Source organism: Electrophorus electricus, chromosome 2 (assembly GCF_041902795.1).
Source record: "Electrophorus electricus isolate QZ-2024a chromosome 2, ASM4190279v1, whole genome shotgun sequence".
Lineage (NCBI taxonomy): Eukaryota > Metazoa > Chordata > Actinopteri > Gymnotiformes > Gymnotidae > Electrophorus > Electrophorus electricus.
This window is the reverse complement of record NC_137498.1, coordinates 2030146-2057444: the sequence shown is the minus strand read 5'-3', so window position 1 is coordinate 2057444 and position 27299 is coordinate 2030146. Positions and strand designations below refer to the sequence as shown.

The 27299-nt window shown below is 40.3% G+C and overlaps 4 protein-coding genes across 4 annotated transcripts; 1 reads left to right on the top strand and 3 right to left on the bottom strand.

Moving 5' to 3' along the window:
* Positions 1 to 8709: 8709 nt before the first annotated feature.
* On the bottom strand, positions 8710 to 9858 carry taar1b (trace amine associated receptor 1b). Its single transcript, XM_026995859.3, has one exon. The coding sequence runs from the start codon at positions 9856 to 9858 to the stop codon at positions 8941 to 8943; it is 918 nt and encodes a 305-aa protein (XP_026851660.3). The 3' UTR covers positions 8710 to 8940.
* Positions 9859 to 12268: 2410 nt separating this feature from the next.
* On the top strand, positions 12269 to 14001 carry taar11 (trace amine-associated receptor 11). Its single transcript, XM_026995860.3, has one exon. The coding sequence runs from the start codon at positions 12308 to 12310 to the stop codon at positions 13292 to 13294; it is 987 nt and encodes a 328-aa protein (XP_026851661.1). The 5' UTR covers positions 12269 to 12307; the 3' UTR covers positions 13295 to 14001.
* Positions 14002 to 17338: 3337 nt separating this feature from the next.
* LOC113567761 (trace amine-associated receptor 1-like) lies at positions 17339 to 18641 on the bottom strand. Its single transcript, XM_026995863.3, has one exon. The coding sequence runs from the start codon at positions 18628 to 18630 to the stop codon at positions 17590 to 17592; it is 1041 nt and encodes a 346-aa protein (XP_026851664.1). The 5' UTR covers positions 18631 to 18641; the 3' UTR covers positions 17339 to 17589.
* A 6696-nt stretch (positions 18642 to 25337) lies between these two features.
* On the bottom strand, positions 25338 to 26791 carry LOC113567764 (trace amine-associated receptor 1-like). The gene has a single exon (XM_035529137.2). It carries the CDS (start codon positions 26783 to 26785, stop codon positions 25733 to 25735), a length of 1053 nt encoding a protein of 350 aa, XP_035385030.1. The 5' UTR covers positions 26786 to 26791; the 3' UTR covers positions 25338 to 25732.
* Positions 26792 to 27299: the final 508 nt, after the last annotated feature.

The following is a 27299-nucleotide window of genomic DNA, read 5'->3' as shown; positions in this document are numbered from 1 at the left end:
ATCACTGTGTCACTGTCCAACAGATCACTGCATCACTGTAAAACAGATCACTGTGTCACTGTCCAACAGATCACTGTGTCACTGTCCAACAGATCACTGCATCACTGTAAAACAGATCACTGTGTCACTGTAAAACAGATCACTGTATCACTGTCCAACAGATCACTGTGTCACTGTCCAACAGATCACTGAGTCACTGTAAAACAGATCACTGTGTCACTGTCCAACAAATCACTGCATCACTGTAAAACAGATCACTGCATCACTGTCCAACAGATCACTGTGTCACTGTTTAACTCTTCATGGACTGTTGTGTAGGCCTCATTGCTGTATCTGGTGCCCAGTGCACCTACACCACATACCTGTTTCTGCCTTTGTCATTAAGGTCTGTAATATCAATAGAGCCCAGTAGCTTTTCATGACTCAGCAAAAGATGTGGGAGCTACATGTTATTACTACACATTTGTTACTTTTTCTTTTACATTTGCTTCCCCTGTTTTATCTTAATTCAGGTTTAGTGCAGCGCCACTGTGACTTACTGCTAAAACAAAGCACATACACAAACTCATCCTAAAAGGGAACTAATATTTGTAATGGACCTTTAACTTCTTGGTCATTCTGATAGAGTTTAACATACTTTTTAAAACTATTCAAGCTGGACTGTAAGTTTGAACAGGTCGTGTCTAGTGTTACCTCTACAGCTGGTCAATTATAGTTGATAGTCTAGTGTTACTTGTACTGCTGGTCAGTTATATTTGAGTGTCTGGTGTTACCTGCACTGTTGGTCAATTGAGCTACAAAAACCCCCATATATTAGCCATTTCCCATTTTTGTGTAATCGGTTATTTAAGTTTTTGCTTTTGTACAACCTTTATATTAAAAATACATTGAAATGCTAACTATGCTTTATTTAGACTTTCCTTACTTCATTCATATGAGCATTTAAAATAGAACTTGCAATAGTGCTTTTATATTATTGTTTTGTAGAATACAGAAAAACAGCAAATGGACATTTATGGATTTTTTTGTTACAAGGGCTCAGTTATAATGGACTGTGTTACCATTATCTGCACTGTTAGAGAAATAAAATTCAAAGACAAATAACCATATGTCTTAAAAAATGCAGCACAATTTAGAAATCTGTTGAGTGGTTTAAATTAAAAAATCTAAGCTATAACATTTTGATTGACATAAGTCTGATGTAAGTATGGCACAATATAAGTTCAACAATGAGATAATGCTTGCATCTTTGCATACTTCTAGGTTAAGCCTGGGGGATCAGTTAACACCTCACACTTTTAATGATGGAGCCCCTCTCACAGGTATCTAACTTACCTAAGGAGTTAAACACTACGCCACACCCTGTCACACTCTGTCCAAACTAATTAAGTGAGTGAATTATTACATCAGCCTTGTTTAGTCTAAGCCTTTCCCTAATGATCAGTGAAATATGTTGCGTAAGGTCACATAACACAACAGCAACCTGAAACAAAGGCCCAAAACAAACTTTGAGCTAAACCTTTACCAAGTAAAACCTACTTTATTATTCAGACTTGGTAAACTGAAACATTTGGGTCTAGTTTTCCCGTGCAGTTCAATCTTTCCAACACATTTAATTCACAATTCACTCCTTTGGAGGCTTAGCTGACACTGAGGTTTCGTGTAACAAATCGTTTATGTTAATCTGTATATAAAACCAGTGCCAAATCAATAGTACAGTAAAAAATAAAATAATCTAATAAAAATATAGTTTGAAAAAAATTACACACGTCTATGTTACATGTCATACACTAAAGAGGAATCAAAGGCTGATTCTGTATGTGGTGTTTGCATCTGCTGCTGTTTCCTTTCAAGACAATAGTGACGTTTCTCTGTCAGGAAAGCAGGATATCAGGACACAGTAAAGTCAGAGTAGATCATTCAACAAGACTGGGAGAGGCAAGTGTCTGGTGAACTCTTAAGAATATTAATGCACGAGTGAGCTTAACAATAACAAGTATCCTCCCAGACCACAGACAATCACAGTACTAAATGATGGCAAGTATTTTCAGTCATAGAAACAGTTTAAAAAATCCAGAACTCTATCCAGAATGTAGACAAACATGTCAAAGGTCGGCATGAACAGTCCACACTAGCATGACTGCAGAGATTACAGAGAGAGGCAAACCACCGGTGAACCTCAAAATGAGGACGGCCAGGTTACAGTGTGATAAGAAAGAGCCTGCTTTAGACAGTCAAGCACAGAGCCTTATGGGGCAGTAGGACAATAATAAAAGCCTATAATATCTAAATAATAATAATAATATCCTACATCAAAGAGATGGACAGAGGAAAATGTGTAGAAATAAAGTGCTCGTGACCCAATGCGCACCATCTCCTCTGTGTAACATGTTGGCAGGGGCCTGTCTGCCTTTCAGTGGAACTGGTTCACTGTTTGTTGTTGTGACTATTACACTGACTTCCCCTGTAGTATCTTAATTCAGTTTCAGTGCTGTAATGCTGTGACTAAACATGACCAGCAGTGCAGGTCACACTAAACCTGATTCACTGCACCATTACCCAGAGCTTCCTCTAGATTCCAGTTTGAGATATGGGTGAGCTGTGGTATCTTGGTGGTTAAGGTGCTCCACTAGTCATCAGAAGGTTGCCAGTTTAAGGCTCGCCACTGTGGAGCCCCTGAGCAAGACTCTTAACACTCAAGTGCTGCAATTCTATTCAGTCATGATTGTAAATTACATGGTATACAAGTGTCAGTTAAATAAATATGCAACAAAGTGTGATTACCTGACCAGTCTTTTCCAAAACAAGTGATACCATTGATAAGTTAACCTACACTTTATAAAATATTTCAACAATGTAAAATACAGCACTATAAAATAATCTTATGCTATATTTGGTATGGAAAAAGATGTCAGTCTCCTGGACTTTCTGATCAGGTATGTACCTGATCATGTCTGTGCTGTTCTCTTTCTTTCCATTCTTCTATTTTACCACTAGAGGGAGACAACGACTGCAGTTCATCGAATTTATTAGTCAGAAATGTCAGTACTTACACAAACACACAGAACAGAGGTGCACAATGTGTAGGATACAGCACATACACAGAGTGTGTGAGAGAGTTAGACAATCCTTTTTTCAAGAAAATTTCAGTCTATACAAATAACAAATTACTAGGCAAATGTTTAATCAAATAAGGATAATTCTGGTTGAAACTGGTTCACTTGTCTTTACATTTACAGAATTTATCACTTTAATCCAAAGCATTTTACAATTATGAGTGAATACAACTTGAGCAATTGATGGGTAAGGGCCTTACTCACTTTGTGAGCCTTGAACCAGCACCGTAACCACTGAGCTACTACTGCCATTTCGTTAATAACAGCAAGAGGACATACTCTGATGTGTAGAGGAAGCATCTTCCCTGCCCAGGTCCAAACAAAATGTGGTGTAAGTCTTATATGGTTCACCCAATATTGATTAAATTCCCTTTAATATTATTCCAGCCAGCCTTCTGCATTTTGTTTCAGCTCAGAACAACAGATCACTGTGTCACTGTCCAACAGATCACTGTGTCACTGTAAAACAGATCACTGTGTCACTGACCAACAGATCACTGTGTCACTGTAAAACAGATCACTGTGTCAATGTCCAACAGATCACTGTGTCACTATCCAACAGATCACTGCATCACTGTAAAACAGATCACTGCGTCACTGTAAAACAGATCACTGTGTCACTATCCAACAGATCACTGCATCACTGTCCAACAGATCACTGTGTCACTGTAAAACAGATCACTGTGTCACTGTAAAACAGATCACTGTGTCACTGTCCAACAGATCACTGTGTCACTGTAAAACAGACCACTGTGTCACTGTCCAACAGATCACTGCATCACTGTAAAACAGATCACTGCATCACTGTCCAACAGATCACTGTGTCACTGTTTAACTCTTCATGGACTGTTGTGTAGGCCTCATTGCTGTATCTGGTGCCAAGTGCACCTACACCACATACCTGTTTCTGCCTTTGTCATTAAGGTCTGTAATATCAATAGAGCCCAGTAGCTTTCATGACTCAGCAAAAGATGTGGGAGCTACATGTTATTACTACACATTTGTTACTTTTTCTTTTACATTTGCTTCCCCTGTTTTATCTTAATTCAGGTTTAGTGCAGCGCCACTGTGACTTACCGCTAAAACAAAGATGTGTGACTTTATACGGTTCACTTATAAAATAGATATTACATTGTATACTTTCTCGGATCAAAACATTGTTTTAACTGAGTTTACTGAGTGCAGGGGCATTGTGTAATATGTAGTGTGTTGATTGGAAAACATGCTTAGGTACTGAGAATGTCACTATATAAGTGGTAACTTCACATCCTATCAAAGATTTATTCATAGATTAAAATATTTATAACACTTATTTGAAACAGGTTTATTATTTCTATTTGATGATTGATTATTTTGTGTGGACTTCACATTCCATTTTGGCAAAGCACAAACACACATACACACATGCAGACACACCAACACAGATGATTAAGAAATGAGATGCGGTAATGTTTGTTTCTGAAAGCACCCAACATAATTCCTGGGAGACCAGTTATCACCTCTCACTTTTAATGATCTAAAGTCTTGCAAGCACATCTGACTAATCAGAGGTGTAAAAGACGTCACCTCACACCTTCGCCTCATTCTGCTCTCCTGAAACCGCAGATACACTGTGTGTGTGTGAACAACAGCTCCATCAGTGCAGTTAATGTCTCCCTTAGGGCTGGTAAGATGTCACAGAGCACTGTGTCTTCAGAGTGGAACTTCAGGCCTTTAGGAAAGCAATGGACGTTTGTACCACTATTACAGAATACGGTCACAACATGCCCATGTACAATAAAACCAAGAGACCAACAAGATTACATAAACGCAGAATTAAATAGCACATAATGAAAATTGAGTTTTTAGATGACTTATTGCACTGCCTAAAAAGTGTAACATAAAGTAATCATTCTGATGAGTGAATTAATATCTTTTATCTATTCAGAGTGAACATTTCATAACAATTTTAGAATAAAAAAATCTCATTATTATCTCAGTATTCTCTTTTGAATGTGCGTGGGTGTTTATCTATGTGTGTGCATGTGTGTGTAAGTGTGTGTATGCATATGTGTGCATCTGTGTGTGTGCATGTGTGTGTATGAGTGTGCACGTCTGTATATATATATATGTGTGTGTGTGTGTGTGTGTGTGTGTGTGTGTGTGTGTGTGTGTGTGTGTGTAAAGGCGAAGGAACCAGTGTGCTTAGTATTCAAGTATTTAGTATACAAGTTCCATGTACTGTGTCTTCAGTAGAAGAGTCTATGGTAATCACAGCCATCAGAAGCTTCTGTTCGCTTAGAACCACAAACCTTCTGATGACTAGATGAACTAAGGTAGCATTCACATGACCGCTCATGTAACAAAAACAAAGCATATATGCAGAGCAAATCATGGAAGCAACCTGTGACCTAACTTTGAGGTTCACATTTAACTGACACTTTTATTTAAAGTGACTTATAAGCATGTCTGAGTATAGTTTGAGCAACTGAGGGTTAAAGGTCTTGCTCAGGAGACCACCAGCAGCAACCTGGTAGTGGTAGGACTTGAACTGATAGCATTCTGAGAAGCCAGGGAGCACTCTAACCACTTAGCTACCACTAACTACAAACTATCTCTATTGCCAGGTGACTATATCAGATGGAATGACCAAGTCTCAAGTTATTTTACACTTAGATTAAGCACTGCCTCATTGGACACACACACACACACACACACACACACACACACACACACACACACACACACACAAGCTGCGCCCATCAAGACGCATGTAGACAGAAGCATGTTGAGTGTACTGTTGTGGAAGTACTGATGTGCTCCAAATAGATGTAGATAGCCTTACTTATACTTCATAATACCATACATGCTGCCTCTGAATTAACATGTAGGGACAGGCAACAACATGAGCTTGTTAGAGGGAAATGTGATTTTGTGGTTTTAATATTATGTTTTGCAGTAAACATGTAAATACATATAAATGTCTTAAGATAAGTCACCTGTTTAGACTGAGACATATTTCAGTGGTGTGTAGGTGACTTTGTTTTGCAGTGGGCCTAAGAAATAGATGGCGACAGAAATATGTGACCATATATGGGCTGAGTTGGGACATCACTGCCACCTAGTGACCAAAGAGAGGAATGACAAGTGAGAGAGAAGATAAGAGAGAGGCAGAGGCGTTAAGAGGTGCCTTCTGCTCAGCTGTAGATTACACATGACCTGGTCACCCAGACATCGTTTAGCATTGGTGAAGACATTATGGGCAGGTCATGGGTTGGTCATGGTCAGGTCATGGTCAGGTCATGGGTAGGTCATTGTAAGGTCAGGGTTAGGTCATGGCTTGGTCATAGCTAGGTAAGGTCACAGATCTGTTCCATAGCTTGTGATTATCCTAGGCACACACCTTTACTGAAGGCACAGTACAATATGCTTACTCACGCACACACATACACGCACACACACACACACACACACACACACACACACACACACACACACACACACACACACACACACACACACAAACACACACACATACACACATAGTGGCTCCTTAACTGGTGTATAGTTTGTAAATGGGTGAACATACACGCATATTTAAATATTTCAATCTATTTATGCAAGAGTTAGTTTCGACCAAATAAGTTTATTGGACAAAAGATATTCAATGTGTGTTCAGAGAGTATAAAAGCTGTGATCAAGGTCTATGACATATACCAATATTAATAAAGGACTGACAAAAAAGGGTATTCTCATATTAGTGCCTGTCCCTACATGTCAATTCAAATAACATGTATGGTGTTATGAAATATAAATAAAGATAAACCCTTGTATGTCTTTGAACGTGCGTGTGTGTGTGCGTGTTCACTCATTTAAAAACTGAGTAAGCATAAACTGGCTAAGGAACCTGTGTGTTTGTGTACATTTTTATGTGTTTGTTTGTGTGTGTGCATGCATGTGTGACAGCGTACATGTGTATGTGTGTGTGTGTGTGTGTGTGTAAAGATTAAGGAGCCAGTATGCTCAGTATTATTTTGAAGTAACATCTACTGTGCCTTCAGTAGAAGTGTGTGTCGATGATAGTCACATGCTATGAAACAGAATTGTGACCTACCTACCTATGACCTGACAGTGACCTACCTATGACCGACCCATGACCCGACCATGACCTGACCATGACCAACCCATGACCTGCCCATAATGTTTTCACCAATGCTAAACGATGTCTGGGTGACCAGGTCATGTGTAATCTGCAGCTGAGCAGAAGGCACCTCTTAACGCCTCTGCCTCTCGCTTATCTTCTCTCTCACTTGTCATTCCTCTCTTTGGTCACTAGGTGGCAGTGATGTCCCAACTCAGCCCATATATGGTCACATATTTCTGTCGCCATCTATTTCTTAGGCCCACTGCACAACAAAGACACCTACACACCACTAAAATATGTCTCAGTCTAAACAGGTGACTTATCTTAAGACATTTATATATATTTACATGTATACTGCAAAACATAGTATTAAAACCACAAAATCACATTTCCCTCTAACAAACTCATGTTGTTGCCTGTCCCTACATGTTAATTCAGAGGCAGCATGTATGGTATTATGAAGTATAAGTAAGGCTATCTACATCTTTTTGGAGCACATCAGTACTTCCACAACAGTACACTCAACATGTTTCTGTCTACATGTGTCTTAATGGGAGCAGCCAACACTAAGCTCATAGCGAACAAAGTTCTTATGTCAAAATGCAAATGTACAATGCCACCAGCTCCAGGTCGGGCAGTGAAACAACAGACATTTGTCATATAAAACAAACAAACAAACAAACAAACACACAAATCTTTAACTTGCCAATTAAACTGATTCCATTAGCTTGTTAAGGCAGAGAGTTAAAGTGGAGTCCATATAATACAGAAACACACAGGGACCAGCAAATCTGTCATCATGGTGATTTAAATAAAACACAGGGACTGTAGCCATGGTGATTTATCTAAAGCACAGAGACCAGCAAATCTGCTGTCATAGTGCTTTATAGAAAACACAGGGACCAGCAAATCTGTTGTCATAGTGATTTATATAAAACACAGGCACCAGAAAATCTGGCATTATGGTGTTTTAAATAAAACAAGTATTACTGTTTAAACTTGGCTCTCTAAAGTTTATATTATCATGAGTCAGCTAGAAATAAGATTTCTATACTGGTGCAGTGCAGTCACAGACTCGCACAGTAGGTCTGTGTTGGAGATGTTTACACTGCATTTAAGACAAGTGCAAAGCAGGCAGTTTATATCAAAGTGCTCCTAGATCGTCTACTCTGTAGACTAACAGTGCAATCCTGTTTTTGACCGAAGGCCCTGTACACCTTGAGCAAATACAGTGGAACAGAACGACACAAAGAGTCACTCCAAAAGTTTTTCAAAGTGGTTTTATATGTACAGCACATTCACATACACAATATCGGGGGACAAGGATGTCATATTCTTGAGGGCACAGTATACATTTTGCAATGTATTACATTTGCTTTGCTCTTTGACTTCAAAGCAGTATTGGTCTTTAGGAAGCTTGCTGGACTTACCCTCTTATAATCTCCAGAACTACATGTCTCATAACTTGAATCTACATGTTACTTTTATTTAGTTGCAGTCAAATCCTTCTTCTGTGTTGCCATTAGCTCTAAGGAAACTGAACAACACACAGCACCAATAACAACGAGGCAGCATGAAAAGGGTCAAGTCAGTGGTCTCCTGCATTTTAATCACATGTTAACACAGGGACATAAGACATATTAACACACGGACCAACCTAAATGAATTTGCATGTCTAGAGCTGTTGTATAGCTCACTTGATCATGAGTGCAGCTGTATTCTGCAGCTATTCCTGTGAAAGACCTCCCCACTTACAATAATCCTGAAAGCCTTTCTGAACCACGGGTACAGAAAAGCATAGATGAAGGGATTCAGAGTGGAGTTCAGATATCCAAACCAAACCAGGGCATCCGTTAGCTCTGGAGGTATACTGAAGCCGATAAAGGGGTCTACGATGTTGCAGAGGAAAAATGGGGTCCAGCAGATGAGGAAAACTCCAACCACAATGGAGAGGGTCATGGTACCCTTCCAGGCTCGGTTTCTGAACCCTCCTGGCCTGTGACTGTCCATCCGCAGCTGACCGGCTAGAAAGTCAATTGATCTCGCCTGCCCCCTGACCACCACATAAATCCTGGAGTAGATTCCAAACATGACCAGGCCGGGGATGAAGAAAGAGACCATGGAAGTGACGACCGCCGAGCCGCGGCTAAAGAATACAGGACAGCCTCCCACACAGCGCAGGTGGGAGTTGTAGAAGGTCTCATCACCCCGGAGGTTGAGCCCACTGAAGATCATTGCATAGCCGAATACAGTGGAGATGAGCCAGCTGGCGCAGACCATGCAGAGCACGGTGGCTGAGCGCACACGCATGTGGTACGTCAGCGGGCAGCACACAGCGCAGAAGCGCTCTGCTGACACGCACGTGAGGTGAAAGATGGAAGCTGTGCTCAATGTCATGTCCATGCCTGTGTGCATCTTGCACATGAAGTCAGTGAGGTACCAGCAGCCGTACACGGAACACATAGCACTCAGGGGCATGACGAACACAGCCAGCAGGAAGTCACACAAGGCCAGGGACAGGATGAGGTAGTTGGTCGGTGTGTGGAGCTGCTTGAAATGCGCAATGGAACCAGTTACAAGCAGATTCCCCATAATGGTCACCATGGTGGTAATCGCCATGGCGATGAACATACAAATCTGTATGTTGGGAGGTCTCTGAATCTTCTGGCAGGAGTCATTAACGGAGTCATAACAGAAGAATGATTCCACCAGATCCTGTGAACTGAGGTCTGAGAAATTTAGAGAGACCATTTTGCTCCTGTGTGAAAAAAAAAAAAAAAAAACATCACTCACAAACCCACATCATTTCCAAGCCTACTAGAACAGACATAAGAAAGACTTACAGTTATCAGGTGGTAGAATACTTCTCTTTTTTTTGTTTGGTTCCGTATGTTTGGAAATGTTTAATGCTTTTGCAGGATCCCCCGTTTGTTACTGTGAGGGAATGCATTTATTTCTTCCGAGAATATATAAATATTGTTATCGTGGGGGTTGGAGGGGTATTCCATAGATGGCTTTTGTCCAAGAATGCCTTCTCCCAAGGGTGTATAACTCTTGCGGAAATGATCCTTTTAAGGAGTCTGGCTTAAAAGAAAGCTTCTGAAAAAGAAGAGTTTAAGACTCTTTAATACTTCTTATAAAAACAAGCAAACATACACAAAAACAAAAAAACAAAATAAAAGTCTCTTATGTAAATGTGTGATAAAGTGCTTGTCCTCTTGAGCGTCCGTCTCTCTTCCCGTCTACGTCCAACACTGACTGGCCCTGCCACTATCAAACATATTATAACTATAAAAAAAGCAATTGACTTGCCTGATCACACACGTTTGTGCTGTTGTACAAACAGTTTGTACATGCGAGCGGTCATGAATCAGACAGAAAACCAGGGCAGCCTTAATCCTTACAACTGCCGCTTGTGTACAGTTTGTCTGCGTGAGTCTGAATCTTCCAACCAGTGCAAACATGTCCGTGAATCCCAGCAATCATCTGTCTGGCCCTGTACCCTGGAAACTATGCAAACACATGCTCACAATGACAGCCAGATGTCTAATATTGACACTTAAAGGCCAGATACTGATACAAAGGCCTCTATTCAACACATTACATTTTACCCTGCATGTTACTGAGAAGAGTACTAATGCACTTAGTAGAGGTGTTTCAGCAGTTCACATATTCGTACTGGGTCACATCATTTTATCTTCTTAATGAAATGGTACTTTAAACCAATTTAGGGTAAAAACGTAAACATGCTGGTGAAAACAGTCCTCTCATATCTTTCTTTTATCTGCCCATTTCTACCCTGTATCATTTAAACACCTACCTGTTCTATTTGATTGTGGGTATTTGTTTAAGTGTTTGCTCTCCTGAAGGTGCCGTATAAAACAACATATTAACTGGTGCACAGAGGCCTTAATGCTTAATGCAGACCCTTTGATGACACAGAGTGTGGAATATTATCTTACTAAAATCTCTAGTGTTACTTTACTTTGCTCTTAACATTGCATTAAAGGATAATGTCACGCTGGAAGTCAGCAATGTTGCCTGACATGTATTCAGATGAGAGAATTGCCCTTGACACCTAAAATGTCCAGGTACATTTACAGCATATAACTGATACTTTTATCCAAAGTGACTTACAACATACATTTAAGACTGATTACAACTTGACCAACTGAGGGTTAAGGGCCTTGCTTAGGGGCCCAACAGTGGCAAGTTGGCAGTGGTGGGCTTGAACTGGCAACCTTCTGATTATAAGTAAATTGCCTTAAGCACTGATCTAAGTGTTAAATATTGCTACTGAATGATATGGAAGTCAAGCCTCAGCATTATCACCTACTCCCAGGGTCTGGCCAAATAAATTGTATTGTTAAGTAACAAATGTGTCTGTTATTCATTTATGTGCTCTTCTGGTCTAAACTTTCTTACAGGTGAAGACACACATGACTAGCCACAGGCCAATCAAGTACCATTAAATTCACATGAGGGAAAAAGTGAGTGAGTGATTGGTTTAACTATGCTCTAAACGGCAGTAGCAAAAATCTCTATCTATATATATGTTTTTAGATGTGTGCAGGATCAGAAGGCATCAAGCCATTCTGAGGTAATGTACAGGGCATTTTATTTTATTTCTTTGAATAAAAAAAATTCAATGTTTGAATTCAATGTTATAGAGCAGTATAAAAGATATGGCCTTTTCGTATTGAATCTTAAAAATGTAACATTTTGGACTACCTTGGAATGGAATCATTGTCATTGAATTCTTCATGCAACAAAGACTTTATTAACTCTATTTTAATGGGATTTTTTACATATCATAATGTCTTAACATAATGTCATCATAATGTCATATCATAATCTTCGAAGATATAGGTATCTAAAAAAGAGAGGTTTTGTTGAGAAATGTGTCATTACAAAGGTGTCATTACAAATGCTCAGTCAACTTTTGTAATGTTCTTGCTACAATTAACCCTGGTCATTTTCCTGTGTAAACGTGGTGGTATGTTTCTGTCTCTCTGCAGAGGTGGTGGTGATATGTTTCTGTCGTTCTGTAATCAGGCGTGCTGTCATAATGAACTCGAGTCCTCCAGGAGTGGCTGAGGCTCTGGTGTTGTGTTTCCAGTCTCTGAACGAATCGTGTCCTCGCGTCGTCTACTCCTTGGCCTTTCGTGCGCCTCTCTACCTCCTATTCACTCTGGTCATCACGCTGATCATCAGCGGTAACCTGCTGGTCATCTGCATCATCGTCTGCTCCCAGAACCTGCAGACGGCCACGCACAACCTCATCCTCTCGCTGTCTGTGGCCGGCCTGCTCCTGGGAGTCCTGGTGTTGCCGCCCAGCATGGTGCGGTCCCTGGAGACATGCTGGTATTTCGGCAAAGCTTTCTGCAACTTCCACTCTGTCGCCGACATCATCCTGTGCAACACCACAGTGTGGCACCTGACGTTTATATCCGTTGATCGCTACCTGGCCGTGTGCTGGCCCCTGCACTATCAGAGCCGAGCGACCCACAGGCTCTGCATTACCATGGTCACGTCCAGCTGGGGGCTGGCTGCAGTTTTTGCATTCGCTATCACATTGTCGAATCCACAAATTAAAAACAAAGACAGTTTTCACAAGGGTTGCGTGGGGGGATGTTTCGCTCTCCATACAAAAGAAATTGGTATAGAATACTCCATCATGTTCTTCTTCATACCTGTGTCAATAATAGTAAGCCTCTATAGTAAGATTTTTTTCATAGCACAGAAACATTCTAAGGTTATTCACAGTTACACCAATAATTCCAAATCTTGTGTACCGATGGCTACTAAAGACCTCAAAGCTACCAAGACCCTGGCTCTAGTCATTGGAAATTTCATTTTTTGCTGGACCCCATTTTTCATGTGTAATATTGTAGACCCTATCATATATCATTCAATACCATCACTTTTGTATGAAGTGCTGATGTGGGTTGCTTACTTAAACTCGATGTTTAACCCTTTAATATATGCATTGTTTTACAGCTGGTTTAGAGAAACTGCTAAGATCCTGGTAACCAAACTGTTAAAGAAGTTTTAATCCCAACGTACTAATGAAGAACTTCAGTTTCTTGGATATGCAAGCACTTAAATTCCTATGTTTTTTAAATTTTTCCTGTGCTTGCGTTCCCAAACACACTCTATTTACTCTAATTTCAGTGTGTAAAGGTCTGGTCTCAAATATGAAAATGTAATATAAGACATATTCATATTCATATTGAATAATAGTCAAGATATGTGTTGAAAAGCAATGTATTCCTCATATTATTTATCTAAAACTATATAGTATATATAAACATAGTACAGTAATGTTTACAGTGCTCACAAACAGAAGCTATTCAATCAGGTGAGTCACTGAATTTGTTTGAAAGGCAATTCCCCATAGACCACATGCACGCAGCATTATGAGCTATAACACTCTGCATAATGTTACAGCTGAACGATGTAATATGCCTGTCTCTCCGGGGAGCATCACAGCCTTACATTGTGTTAACACTATAAACAGCTGTTATGCACTTTCCTTATATCAGAACTTATATTTAGTTGGCTAGGTGCCTAGCATGGTTAGTGCACTCTGTAAGCTACATCAACTTTTACTTTTCTCCCTCTCTCTCTCCCCCTTCTCTTCTCTTTCCTTCATTCATTCATTCTCTCTCTCTCTCTTCCTCTCCCTCTCTCTTATAAATTCTCTATTTGTGTTTACACAGCAGGGCTTCCTAGAAGGTTTTTAATTTTTTTTTTTTTTTTTATCAAAAGCATTGTTTCATGTGCTTTAGATTTAGAAATATAGTTGTAAATGTTAAAATAACTAGTGCATTTTAGATTTAATTATCCACACAGCTATTACCTGTCCTACACAAACATAATAATTGCTCTGTGGTCAAAACAGACCATGCATTGGAATATAGTCACTGACTCTCAAGGGCTGACCCTAGATCCTCACTGACCAATCCCTAGCTCCTCATTGACTGACCCTAAATCCTCATTGACCAACGCTAGATCCTCATGGGCTGACCCTAGGACCAATGGCCTAAGAAAGTGCATTGCAACATATAGCTTGTTGTATCTAGCATATTACCCCAGCAAGCACTAATTATTTATATGTGTAGTGCTTAATTTTACATGCAGGAATGAAATCACATTTTTGGCATTGTATGCATTTCAATGATTAAGAGTAAATTAAAATGAATAAAAGGACTGATGATCTTATTGACTCCCATCATGTAAATAAACACAACAAAACCCTTAGTGCTCAATTTACACCTGTAGTTATTACATGGGTGCAGCTGGACCTAAATGAACATGGTAAGAGTTTATTTACAGCTGGGGATTTTCCTATGATAAAGTGAGCTGACCTAACATAACAAAGAAGGTAACATGACAGATGTTAAGAGCAGCTACCAGCACCTTGGAATCCCACAGGCAAATGGTAATCATGAACAAGCCACAAGGAAAGCACTTGTGCTCTGCCAGTCATCAGACACCCCGCTGGCATAATAAGCTGGCCTCAGGGGAAAACAAAAGCCACCGACATTAAGACAAGGAAACTCCTCATAATGCACAGAGGGTTTTATCCCAAATCCAGCACTCTGAGACTGTACACTAAGCGGGAGGAGGGGGGCCTCCTAGACAGTGTCAGAGCCACTACCCAGGATGAAACAAACAAGATCCAGGAGTACACCAGGATGACAACCCTGACTGATGAAGTGCTTAGTGCTTAGTGAGTACCTCAGACAACAGAAACCAAAAGAGGATGAGAATGAGGAGGGAAAAGGACCATCATTGGAAGAAAAACCCCTGCCTGGTATGTGCCACCAGCAGATAGTTGAAATGGCTTATATGGAGAAACCCTACCAATGGCTGTAAAAGGCTGGACTGAAAGACAGCACAGATGCACTATTCATGGCAGCACAAGAACAATCTCTGAACACAAGCTCAGTAGAGGCTGGGAGGTACCAGACCAGACAGAAGCCCAGATGCAGACTGTACAAAGATGCCCCTGAGACAATCCAGCACATAACAGTGGGGTACAAGATGCTGGCAGGCAGAGCGAACATGGAACTACATAACCAAGTGGTTGGCATAGTGTACAGAAATATCTGTCCTGAATACTGGCTGGAAGTTTTAAGGTCAAAGTGGGATACACCCCCAAAGGTGGTGGAAAATGACCATGCTAAGGTTCTGTGGCACTTCTAGATACAAACTGACAAGATGTTAATGGCTAACCAACCAGACATAATAGTGATGGATAAACAGCAGAGGAGGGCTGTAATGATAGATGTGGCAATACAATGTGAGAGCAACATCAGGTACAAGGAACACGAAATGTGGAAGGTGAAGACAACAGTGACCCCAGTGGTAGTCAGAGCGCTATGGGCTGTGACCCCCAAACTGAGAGAATGATTCTAGCAGATGCCAGAAACAATATCCAAGATCTCCGTCCAGAAGAGTGCAGTCCTTTGAACAGCTAAGATACTACTCAGGACCCTTAAGCTCCCAGACCTCTGGTAGAGGACCTGAGCTTGAAGGAAAAAGAGAGACGGCCGGTGGAGTTTCTAAATATAATCATGTATGATATACTAGTGGAATATTTATATGGAATATTTATATGGAATGTGTGTGTGTGTGTGTGTGTGTGTGTGTGAGAGAGAGAGAGAGAGAGAGAGAGAGAGAGAGAGAGATTCATAAATATGATATTATTTAAATATGAATATTGCAAGAATGCAGTCTGTGGTTAAGTTAGCTGATAAAGGAATTTGAGGAACATTTAATTTACTTTTGTTTTAACTTTCTGAATCCAGTTATTTGAGAGAGAGAGAGAGAGAGAGAGAGAGAGAGAGAGAGAGAGAGACAGACACACACACACACACACACACACACACACACACACACACACACACACACACACACACACACACACACAGAAATACAACAGAGCTGAAACTGAAGTGCAGTGTCCCGACTCATAAATTACACAGTGGAGGATAGATAAGCAGACTGGTTACACTTAGCTATGTATTTCTTTGGCCGTTTCTCACCACCTAACGCTAACTGCTGAGGTAATACCAGATGTGATTTTCCATCATTTTATTGATACTACTGGATGCAGGATCTACAGTAATGTTAAAGATATCTTTTTTTTTTTTACTTGAAGATTAGTTTGAAGATGGTCAGCACATGAATAATGCTGCAGTAAAAGATACAGTTGTGTCCCACTCAGGTAATGAGGGTTTAGTAATGTTAGCATGCTATGCTATGAGAAAATGTGCTTTATGACCATCTCTAATTTGGCATGCTTTGCAATGTGTAGGTCAGAGGTCAGATGTCAGCGCTCTTTCCCACAGAAGAGAGGGGGTGGAATGACCCTTATCATTTAAAGGAACAGGCCCTTAAACTGGCTGTTCTGAACAAGGCCATTTAGACAGGATAAAAAGGGTGTTGCCTACAGACATTTCATTAAAACCCCAGTTTTAACTTAAGTAAAGGGGGTTGAATAGGTCCCTCTACTTCAATGCCAGAGCCAATAAAGATGCAGAGAACATTAAAGCATAATAATTACTGCATCAGTGTTCATTAAAGTTCACCTAGAAGAGATGGGCCTTCTAACTCTGGTCTGTTTTTGAAAACAGCAATTGACTGAACTGTTCTGAAAGCCAAGGCAAGATCATTCCATCACCTGGCCAGCAGTACAGAGAAGACCAGCTCCAAAGGAGAACCAGCAGTGGAGTGATCTGGGAGAACGTGAGTAGGTAAGGGCATGTGGGGGTGGGGGGCTATGTGACTAGCAGAAATAACAAGGGCTTTAACCAACCCCCTGAGTCACCTCCCTGCAGAAACATGGTTGAATCCTCCTGAGGGTACATGGGAGAAATGTACATGATAACTGAATACCCCAAACTACCCCCCTGCTGGGTCTGTACAATCCCTAGCTGGATAAGGGACGGTGCAGAAGCAGGCAGAGTGTAACTGAAACACTGTAATGATTCCACATTTCTAAGTGCAATTAAATATGTTGAGCTTTGCATTGTGACACCAGTGGCACACATAAAGGAAACAGTACTGAAACACTTCAATATCAGTTGAATTGATTTATTAACATAACAGTTACAGCAATTATGTTTTTTAAAATATATTTAAAAATATTCAAGCTATTTTTTAAAACTATTTTTTCTTCATTTCTTAATGTGGTCAATACCTAATGTATTTGTATAGATCCAATATATGTAAATTAGAAATGGTAGTCACCCCAGAGCTAGCTCTGACATTTTTGAGAAAACCTACATGCAGCTATGATTTAGTATTGTTGTTAATCTGCCAGTCTCACTGGGGGATGTTTTAAAGCAATTTGGTGCGTGAAGAATTGCTCTGAAATATCCTACCAGAGAGAATGACTCTGAAAGCATGTCTGAACCAGCTGTAGAACAATGCATATATTAAAGGATTACATGTGGAGTTGAAGTACCCGACCCAGAGGAGCAAATCAAACAACACTGGTGGTACTGAGTACCCAGTGAAAGGGTCTATACAGTTACAAAGGAAGAACGGCACCCAGAATGTGAGAAAGACCCCCATGATGGTGGCCAGTGTTTTGGTAGCCTTCCTCTCAGACTTGACCACGGTGGCCTTCTCAGCATTTTTCATCCATGCAGCAGTGCCCTGGATCGCACGTGCTTGTCGCCATGCAGCATGTAGGATTCTCACATACACACCGAGCATGATCAGGGCAGGGATGTAAAAACAAAACATTGAAAACACGACACCACCCACTTTAGTCTGAAACACCATACAGGCACCCATGCAGGCAAAGTTATTGATGTAAAAATCTTCATTACCTATTATGTTCAGCTGTAGAAATATCATCCCAAATCCTACTACAGCAGAAATACTCCAACAAGCAAAGATCATAAACAAGGTTGTATTAGTAGTCATTTTACTGTGGTACAGAAGGGGGTGACAGACTGCATAATATCGATCTAGAGAAATTATACACAGATTTAAAATTGAGGCAGTGCACATTGTGACATCAAGACTGCTGTGTATTTTACAGAACAAGTTTCCCAAATACCAGCAAGTTTCCACGGAACGTAACATACTGGGAGGCATCACAAGTCCTCCTACAAGCAGATCAGACACAGCCAGAGACAGAATGAGGTAGTTAGTTGGAGTGTGGAGCTGCTTGAAATGAATGACAGTTATGATCACCAGAAGATTCCCCACCACTGTAAGAAAGGATGAAACACTGAAGAGTATGTAGAGCAAAACCCGGACTTCCAGAGGATAGGTCAGCTTCACACAAGAGCTGTTAAGAGAATCGAAACAGAGCTGAGGCTTCTCCAATATTCCATTTTGGCCAGTGATGATGTTTACTTGATCCATCTACAGCACAGTGATCTCCTATTCTGAGACAAGTGAATAGAAGGTTAAATGGTGCCTTTGACAGACTTACAAAAAGAAATTTGTTCAAACATAAGACAGTTCATGACAAAATCACATTAGTCCAATGAACATTACCAGATTAACTTGCATAGAAAAATGCTAAAAAATTTTTTTTTACATTGCATTACATTCCATGTGATGCATTTTGTTTTGTTCTATTACCCTTAAAATAATTTTACATAAATCACGATTTTAAGCATTTCTTTCACAGAGTCCTTACAAAAAAGATCTTGCTCTAGTCATGGCGAATTGGCATGTGCATCACCCTAGAAACATACCTCTTCCTGCCTCATGTAGCTGAGACAGACTACAGGGAGAAAAGCCTTAATTTATAGTCCAGCATAGCCAGTAGCAAAGCTACGTCACACAAGATCTGTTCAGGATGTCTAGTTACTCTTCCCAGAGGGTGACAAAGGTGGGCTATGAAGCCAAAATGGCAAACAAGAAAACCCTGGCTCTCTGTCTACTTCATGTAGTCGTAGTCTGCAGCAGAAAAAGTGGCCCTGCACTCATATATGCGTTGTTATTTAGCTTCAGCTCCAGAAAAGTTGTAGTGTTTGCGCACTATGGTTTAAAATGTACTTTTAATACGAATTAGTTGTCATGCCTTAGTTTCAGTCATAATTTGTGGTCTGTCATACTTCCAAAATGTACACTATACTCACAGTATATGTGATTATTACACTGACACTGAAGAGCAAAGATATCTTTAAATAAAAGGTGATAACTTTATTTAAAACCTTACAGTTTAGAACAGATGACAGTTTAAATACATATTGTTGCTCTTTTTCTTAGAAATATTTGAACACTAAAATAAAATTTTAAAAAAGCTTGCAAGCTAAATGCTAAAGCTTGCTCACAAAACATTATGGGAGTCAGACATTTTTGACACTGAAATGCCACAATATACATAACTGTCATGAGGAATTGATCTATTGTGGATTTTACTGTTAATGTAAGTATGATTTCTACTAAATAAGTATTTTCATACAGTTAGAAACAGCAGAACTTAGACTGCCAACTTGTCATTAAGACTGGCAAGAACTGAACTTATTGTTTGCTAGCCTGCACGTTTTTAGTTAAAACACAGCACAGTGGCATCTCACTGGCAGCCAAGTCAACTTGAGAGGGAGTAAGCAGCTCCCGATTGTTCTGGGGGGTTTCAGCAAAGTGCCCAGTTCCTAGAAAAAACATGCCCATACTCAGCTTGTTTTGGCCAAGCATTGACCTTGAGAAGGAAATACTACGTTTAAAGAAGAGACTAATGTAGCTGTCCACAGCAGCGGTGTAGAGACAGAGAGTTGAGTACAGGCAGAGAGTCGGGGTTCCCTCTGGAAGAGTCAGTTGGTGGAACTCCAGGGACAGGAGGCATTGATGGTTTGGAAGCATAACAGTTTTTTGCACGTGTGAAGCCACCAGTGCTGTAGGAACTGAACATGCAGTACTAATGCTGGTTGACAGATCCCCAAGGTCCATGGGCAGTGTATACAAGCAGCACCCTCGTTAGCACCAGTGAGAAAACAAAAAGCAGTTGTGGCAAATAAAGGACCTGGGTGAGACACTGGAGGTGGTGCGTGAGCAGTGGCAGGTCAGGCTTAGTGGAGAAACAGAAACAGTGACTATGGGAGCTCCCTGCATCATTACAGTGACATCTTCATGGTCATAGAGAAGGACTGTTCACAAGCCAACATAGCATTAACACCATTGATGTTGCATTGATTCAGAGCCACCAGCCCCCTTACCTAAAACAGAAGCTACAGAACAACATAAACTAACATAAAGTAAAGCAAACATAAGTAATAGACAATAGGCAAACCAAAAACAAACAAACAAAAAAAGAGTACGAAAGATAAATCTAAGAACATAGCCAAAAACCAAAAGGCATGGCAAGAAAACAAAGTGCAAGGTAACCTAATGTTCAGATAACAACAGCAACTTTGACAACAGTAGTGAACAGAGAAAGGATGGTGACAATAACAATGGTAGCATAAAAACAAAGACTATATAAATGCAGTAAATGTAAATGGTAATGACGATATATATAGTTAAAGCCAACAGGAAACACTTGGGGAAGATAACACAAGTGAGGGGTAACAAAGCTGACACAGGTGTAACAAATCTAGGGCTGGGAAAACTTAAAAAAATAGGCGCAACTAGGGAACGAAACCTAGACAATGGAACACATGCGAGGTTGCCAAGGGAACTGCAACACCAGTACAGGAGAACAATGACACAATGGTGTCACAAAGCCCAACTGAAATCCACTGTCATACATTGATGGCACCCTAGATCATTGGTTCAGCTTGAGCCACCTCAATGGATATGCAGAGAATGTCGTAAGTAGCACTTTTTTTTTCAGATGCCAAAGACAAGTGTTCACATCACAAACTGGACTCTGGCAGTTCAAGCAGTAGCTTTGGCTGCAGGACAGACTAGTGCATGGCAGTTACTGCTGCTATGCAGCCTGAGGAAGCCTGTACTGCGTGCGGTATCTGGGCTGCTTGGTGCTGCAACCAAGGTGAAGAGGGAATGTCACAGCAGTCGCACACACCATTTCAGGCCCTCTGTTCTAGTGCACCCATGGAGAGGGACACCATGGACGTCTTGGGCCTCTTCCTCACCACCGGCAGCAGGAGCTACATCCTCTTGGCTATGAAGTGGCCAGAGGCGCATGCAGATCACAACCACAACAGCAGAATGCCTGATGGAGATTTTCTGCCAGTATGGGCTACCCGAGGAAATCAGGGTTGCAGGTTCGATTTGGCGGCCATGGTTGAGCTCTGCAATTGGCTGGGCAACCCGAAGACTCGGGCTATGCTGCTCCACCCCCAGAGTGGCAGTCATGTGCAGGGTTTGGGTCAGATGCTCATGTCAGTTGTCACCACTCAACACAAGCGTGACTGGGACCACCACTTACCCCTGGTCTGGCTGGCATGTCACTCCGCTGAATTACTGCAGCCGAGAGAGTCCACCACTACCTCCCCACTCTGTGTCAGACCACCAGGAGTCATGAGTTTGCAAGTTTGCCATGCAAACGTATTTCCTTGAGAGCCTGGGAATCAATGTTAGCCTCACTTCTGGATATCATCCTCAGAGAAACACAGGTGGAGAGGGTTAATCAAGAACTAGGAAATTTCTTATATATTATATCGTCGCGACCAGCAACAAGAATGGTTTAAATACATCATTTGGGCAAAATGGCTCAAAACTTAGTGCATTTTCAGTGAATTCCAGGTTAACAGCCACCATTTGTGCCATGGGATCCAGATACTTCAGCATATGTTGCTGTGGATGAATGGATGCAGAAGAGCGAACAGGTGCAGGAGCACACCCATCAGAAACTCCAGATTGCCATCAACAATACCAATGCCATGCTGATCATAGGAGGGCTCCAGCACCGCATTACTCTCCTGGTGAAAGGACATGGTGATCTACCCAAGATGTGCACATTAAGGTGTGCAGTAAGCTAAAGCCATGGTATATGGGCCCCTTACTAATAAAGAAGAACATAAATGATGTAGCATACAGTCTGCAACTGCCAACGTCTTGCTGCATTTCCCTGTCCTTTCACGTTTTTCTGTTAAAGCCATATGTTATAGGTCCTTTAGCCACTCCGATCTCTGAGGAGGCTCCGCCACCCCTGGATATTGCTAGCTCACCATCTTATATGGTGAAGGAGATTTGGGATTCGAGGCAAAGAGTTTCAGCATTTCATAGATTGGGAGGGTTAAGTGTAACGGTGAGTGGTAAGGAGGCGGACACATATGTGGAGAAGAGCGAGATCTATTACGGGCAAATCCAAAATCAGAGTCGTTGTAGCAGTCGAGGGTCATAGAGCCAATACAGAGATTACGGGGATACATGATCAAAAAAATGCACGAACGCAAACAGGGAAAACAGGCTATAACGAAGATACAATGAAGAACTCTGAGACTAACAAACATGAAGGCTAGGAGTAACATGCAGGCTAGGAGTAACAGACAGGCTAGGAGTACAAAACTCACATACATGCATACACAGGCTTTCAAAAACATTCACCAAACACAAACGCACGGAATCAACGAAACAACCACAATGAACAGCCAAGACCAAGGGCACACAACAGGGTTTAAATACATGAACTTAAGGTAGAAGCGAGGGACAGGTGTAAGCAATCAAACGAGAGGCGGAGAAAATGAAACTAAGGCATGGAACTAAAATACACACGACAGGGAAAACACGGAAGCTGGGAGGGACTAATTGTGACATTAAGGACAGGAGGAGAGGTGTTGGGTGCCTAAGAAAGATGTACTGGATTTGTCGATGCTGTTGGACTTGCACCGTGTGCATCCCAAAAACCCTGCTCCTTATCCCAGAGGTCATCATCTCGGCAGTCTGACTAAGCCAGTCGACTCGGACTATCGGGCAGGGGGGTACTGCCACACCCTCAGTACCAGCTCAGTCTACTGTGCACTACACATCCCATAAACCTCCTGTACGTTTCCAGTCACCTGAGTTTTAACCACACCTGTGTCTCATTCTTCTTATTGTGTTCATTATATAGACCCTCTTATCTCTATCTGTTGTTGCCAAGTCTCTTTTGCTGCCTTAAGTTTCTGAGCCATAGTTTGTCATCTCGATTGCTGTTTTGGCTCACTGGATTACCTGCCTGTTTTTGGATCTTTTCTTGTCTATATCCTTTGGATCTGTTTGCTCTATGCCTCTAATTGTATCGACTCTTGCAAGTATTTGACTACTCTTTGGACAGCCCCTGTTAAATTGTATATTTTTACTGTAATCGACTCTGTCTCTGTTCACCTGACACATGCCAAGGTGGAATTTTGTCCCTGCATCTGCCTTCGTATCACTCAACATTACACTTTGGTCCAGACCAAAGCAAAAAAATAATACAATATTGCATTTAGTCTTGGTGCACTCAATGTTCACACTGACATATTTATCATCAAACCTAAAGATGTAAACAACAATAAAATGGATACGTAACACCCATGACAATTCTGACACACTCCATTTTGTGTTTTTACCTCCCTGCTGCTGCAATGCTCAGTTTGTACTTAAAAATATTTACTGTTGCAAAGATGCAGTCACGTTCCATTCACAATGCCCTTTATGACAGTTCTGATAAGAAACATTCTACATGGAAAAACTCCAAGAATCCAACCATCAGCAAATCAGAGATCAAAGCCACTAAAACATTATCCATAGTCATGGGAGTTTTTTTTTTTTTTTTTTTTTTTTTACTGTTTTATGCACCAATTTTTATCTACAGCATTATGATTTCAATTTCTGGTAATTTTGGTCCACCACAGCTGTATGATGTGCAGAGTTGGATTGGCTATTCAAACTCAGCATGTAATCCTCTTGTTTATGCATTATTTGATAGATGGTTTAGAAAAGCACTCAGAATGATTATATATGGTAAAATATTTCAGGAAAACTCTTGCAGAATAAATTTGTCCTCAGAATAAATTTTTAATTCTATACATAACCCTTACAAGATGTTTACTATATATAACCCTTACTAGATGTTTAGTATACATAACCCTTACTCGTTTTTTACTAGTTACTTACTAGTTATACGACTGATTTTCCACACCTGTCCCTCATTTCTAGCCTTGTTATGTTCATGTATTTAAAACCTGTCTTGTTACCTTTGTCCGGGCTGTTCATTGTTTAGTTTATTGAATGTTTGGATATTTGTGAAAGCCCATATCTGTATGCCTGTTTCTTTCTACTCCGGGTAGCCTAATCTGACTGTTTATCCGAGCCTTCATGTTTCCTAGCCTTCATGTTTCCTAGCCTATGTTATAGCCTGCTTCCCTTGTTTGCCTTTGCGTGTTTTTGGTTCATAATTTATCCCCGTAATCTCCATATTGGCTCAATACCCCTGGACTACTCTGACGACTTTGACTTTGGATTTGCCCCTAATAAATCTCGCTCTTCTCCGCACTTGCGTCCGCCTCCTTACCGCTCAACATTACATAATGTGTGTGTACGTGTGTGAAATGTGCCATTTTCTCTGTAGTATGTTAGTGCTGGAAATATCTACCAATATCTACCAATATCTACCAATATCTACCGAGCAGTGATTCCCTCAGTCACGGTTCCCTCATTTTCTGTAGCTGTGCTCAATTAATTGAACAGTGTGTGTTTGAAAAATGGAGTCTTCTTTTGCGCTGATGCTACAATTAGTACCAACTCTATTTATTATTATAGCTGAAATGCTGAATGTGTTTTTTACATTTACTTTTTACTGTCTGATACTCCACTCAAGCCAGGGCTTTAGCTTGATGTAATTCTTGACACTGACCTATATATGTTCATGTAAAGATATGTAGTTGTTACAGACTACAAAGCACTCCAGGAAGTCACTCTGGACAGGGATGTCTGCCAAATGCTCTAAATGTACTATTGCATGTTTTGTACTACAGATGTCCTATATATTTTTTGCTGTTCTGTGTAATTTAAACATTATTTCACATATTGTTTTATCTTGTCTGTGCTACATATATATATATATATATATATATATATATATATATATATATATATATATATATATATATATATATATATATATATTCTAGAGAAAAAGAAAATAGGTTGCTGTTGTCTTTTTTTGTACTATTAGAACAGACTTTATTTGTTTGTAAGTACAGTACACATCCTGTTGAACCTATAGACATGCAGGCCATAGCAGGGTTAGTATAGTTTATTTGAAGAAGCAGGAATTCTACTGTAGTAGCTTTGGAAATGTCTAGATTTGGTAACTACTGCTTGCATTTCTTTCTTGGTCAAACAAATTTCTGTATGGTGTTGAGTGAATCTACAGTGAATCTATGCACTACAACAAGTAACAGGTCTGCTGTTTTGTGGCAAACCTTTTAATTTAGTTTACTGGATTAAATGTTGCAAGATAAATGGAAATTAATTAAAATGCAAATTCAGTTGATTCACTCCAAATGATGAATTACAGGAATAATGCAAATTAGTTAATATGAGAAGTATACAGTAAATGGCATGTAAGGATTATGTACATATTCTATTCTGAGGACATCTTTATTCTACAAGAGTTTTGCTGAAATATTTTACCAAATACAATAATCTTGAGAGCCTTTCTAAACCATCTATAAAATAATGCATAAACAATAGGATTACATGCTGAGTTTGAATAGCCAATCCAACTCAACACGTCATACAGCTGTGCTGGACCAAAATTACCAGAAATTGGAATCATAATGCTATACATTAACAGTGGTGAATAAAACAGTAAAAAAACTCCCATGACTATCGATAATGTTTTAGTGGCTTTGATCTCTGATTTGCTGATGGTTGGATTCTTCTTGGAGTTTTTCTTATCAGAACTGTCATAAAGGGCATTGTGAATGGAACGTGACTGCATCTTTGCAACAGTAAATATTTTTAAGTACAAACTGAGCATTGCAGCAGCAGGGAGGTAAAAACACAAAATGGAGAGTGTTAGGCTTGTCATGGGTGCTAGATGCACCACACAGAGTCCTTTGCAAACTGCATTATCCTTGTAAAAATCTTCACTGCTTTTAGCATTGAAATATGGAAACATCATCACAAGGGCTGGAAGAGTAGCAAAGCTCCAACTTGCAGCTATCAGAAACACAGCAGCAAGAGGGGTTATCTTAATGTGATACATAAGGGGGTGGCACACAGCATAGTATCGATCAACAGCAATGCACATAAGATTCAGCAGAGAGGCAGAGCACAATATAATGTCAAAGCTGCTGTGTATTTTACAGAATAAGGTGCCAAAATACCAGCAGGTCTCCACAAAACGTATCATGCTAGGAGGCATCGCAACTCCACCCAAAAGCAGGTCAGTTACAGCCAGAGAAAGAGTGAAGTAGTTAGTTGGGGTGTGGAGCTGCTTGAAATGAGTTATGCTTATGATCACCAAAAGATTTCCAAATAAAGTAAGAAGTACAATGACTCCAGTGACAAAATAAATCACAATTCTAACAGTGAGAGGATAGATAAGCTTCTGACATGAGTTAGGATGATGTTCATAACAAAGATAAATGTTTCCTGTGCTTCCATTTTCTCTTAGGTCTTTGTATGCCATGTTTGTCCTTTATCTGCCAAGAAATATGACAAAGTAGTTATGAAACAATCATTCATTTAAACAAGTGCAGAACACTAATGTCTTTTTAAGTTATTTCAAACAGTCATTTATACAGTCTCATGATATTGCATATATATGTAAGCTAGGGCTATATTAAGGCAGTATCATTGGTAAACTGAGCACTAAACATGGTCTCTTACTCAGCTGTAATTAATAGCAGTTTTAGTACAATCTCTTATTCAGTATTTTTTTTCTTTATATCTGTCCTTTCATTTCTGCCATTACCTCTCTCTGCATGTCAGGGTAATGACAGTGCTGATCAGAGAGCTGCTTTCATTTATAGTCCCACAGTCCTGCAGAAGAAACACCTCTCTACTAAATCACGCCTGCGTACTGGTCATGTGACACTGTCACAAGATACAACACCCAACAAACAGTGAATCAGATCAATATAAGAATCATAATCACACCTCTGACAAAAAGAGTAAAAAAATAATTAATATGTAGCTGGTGC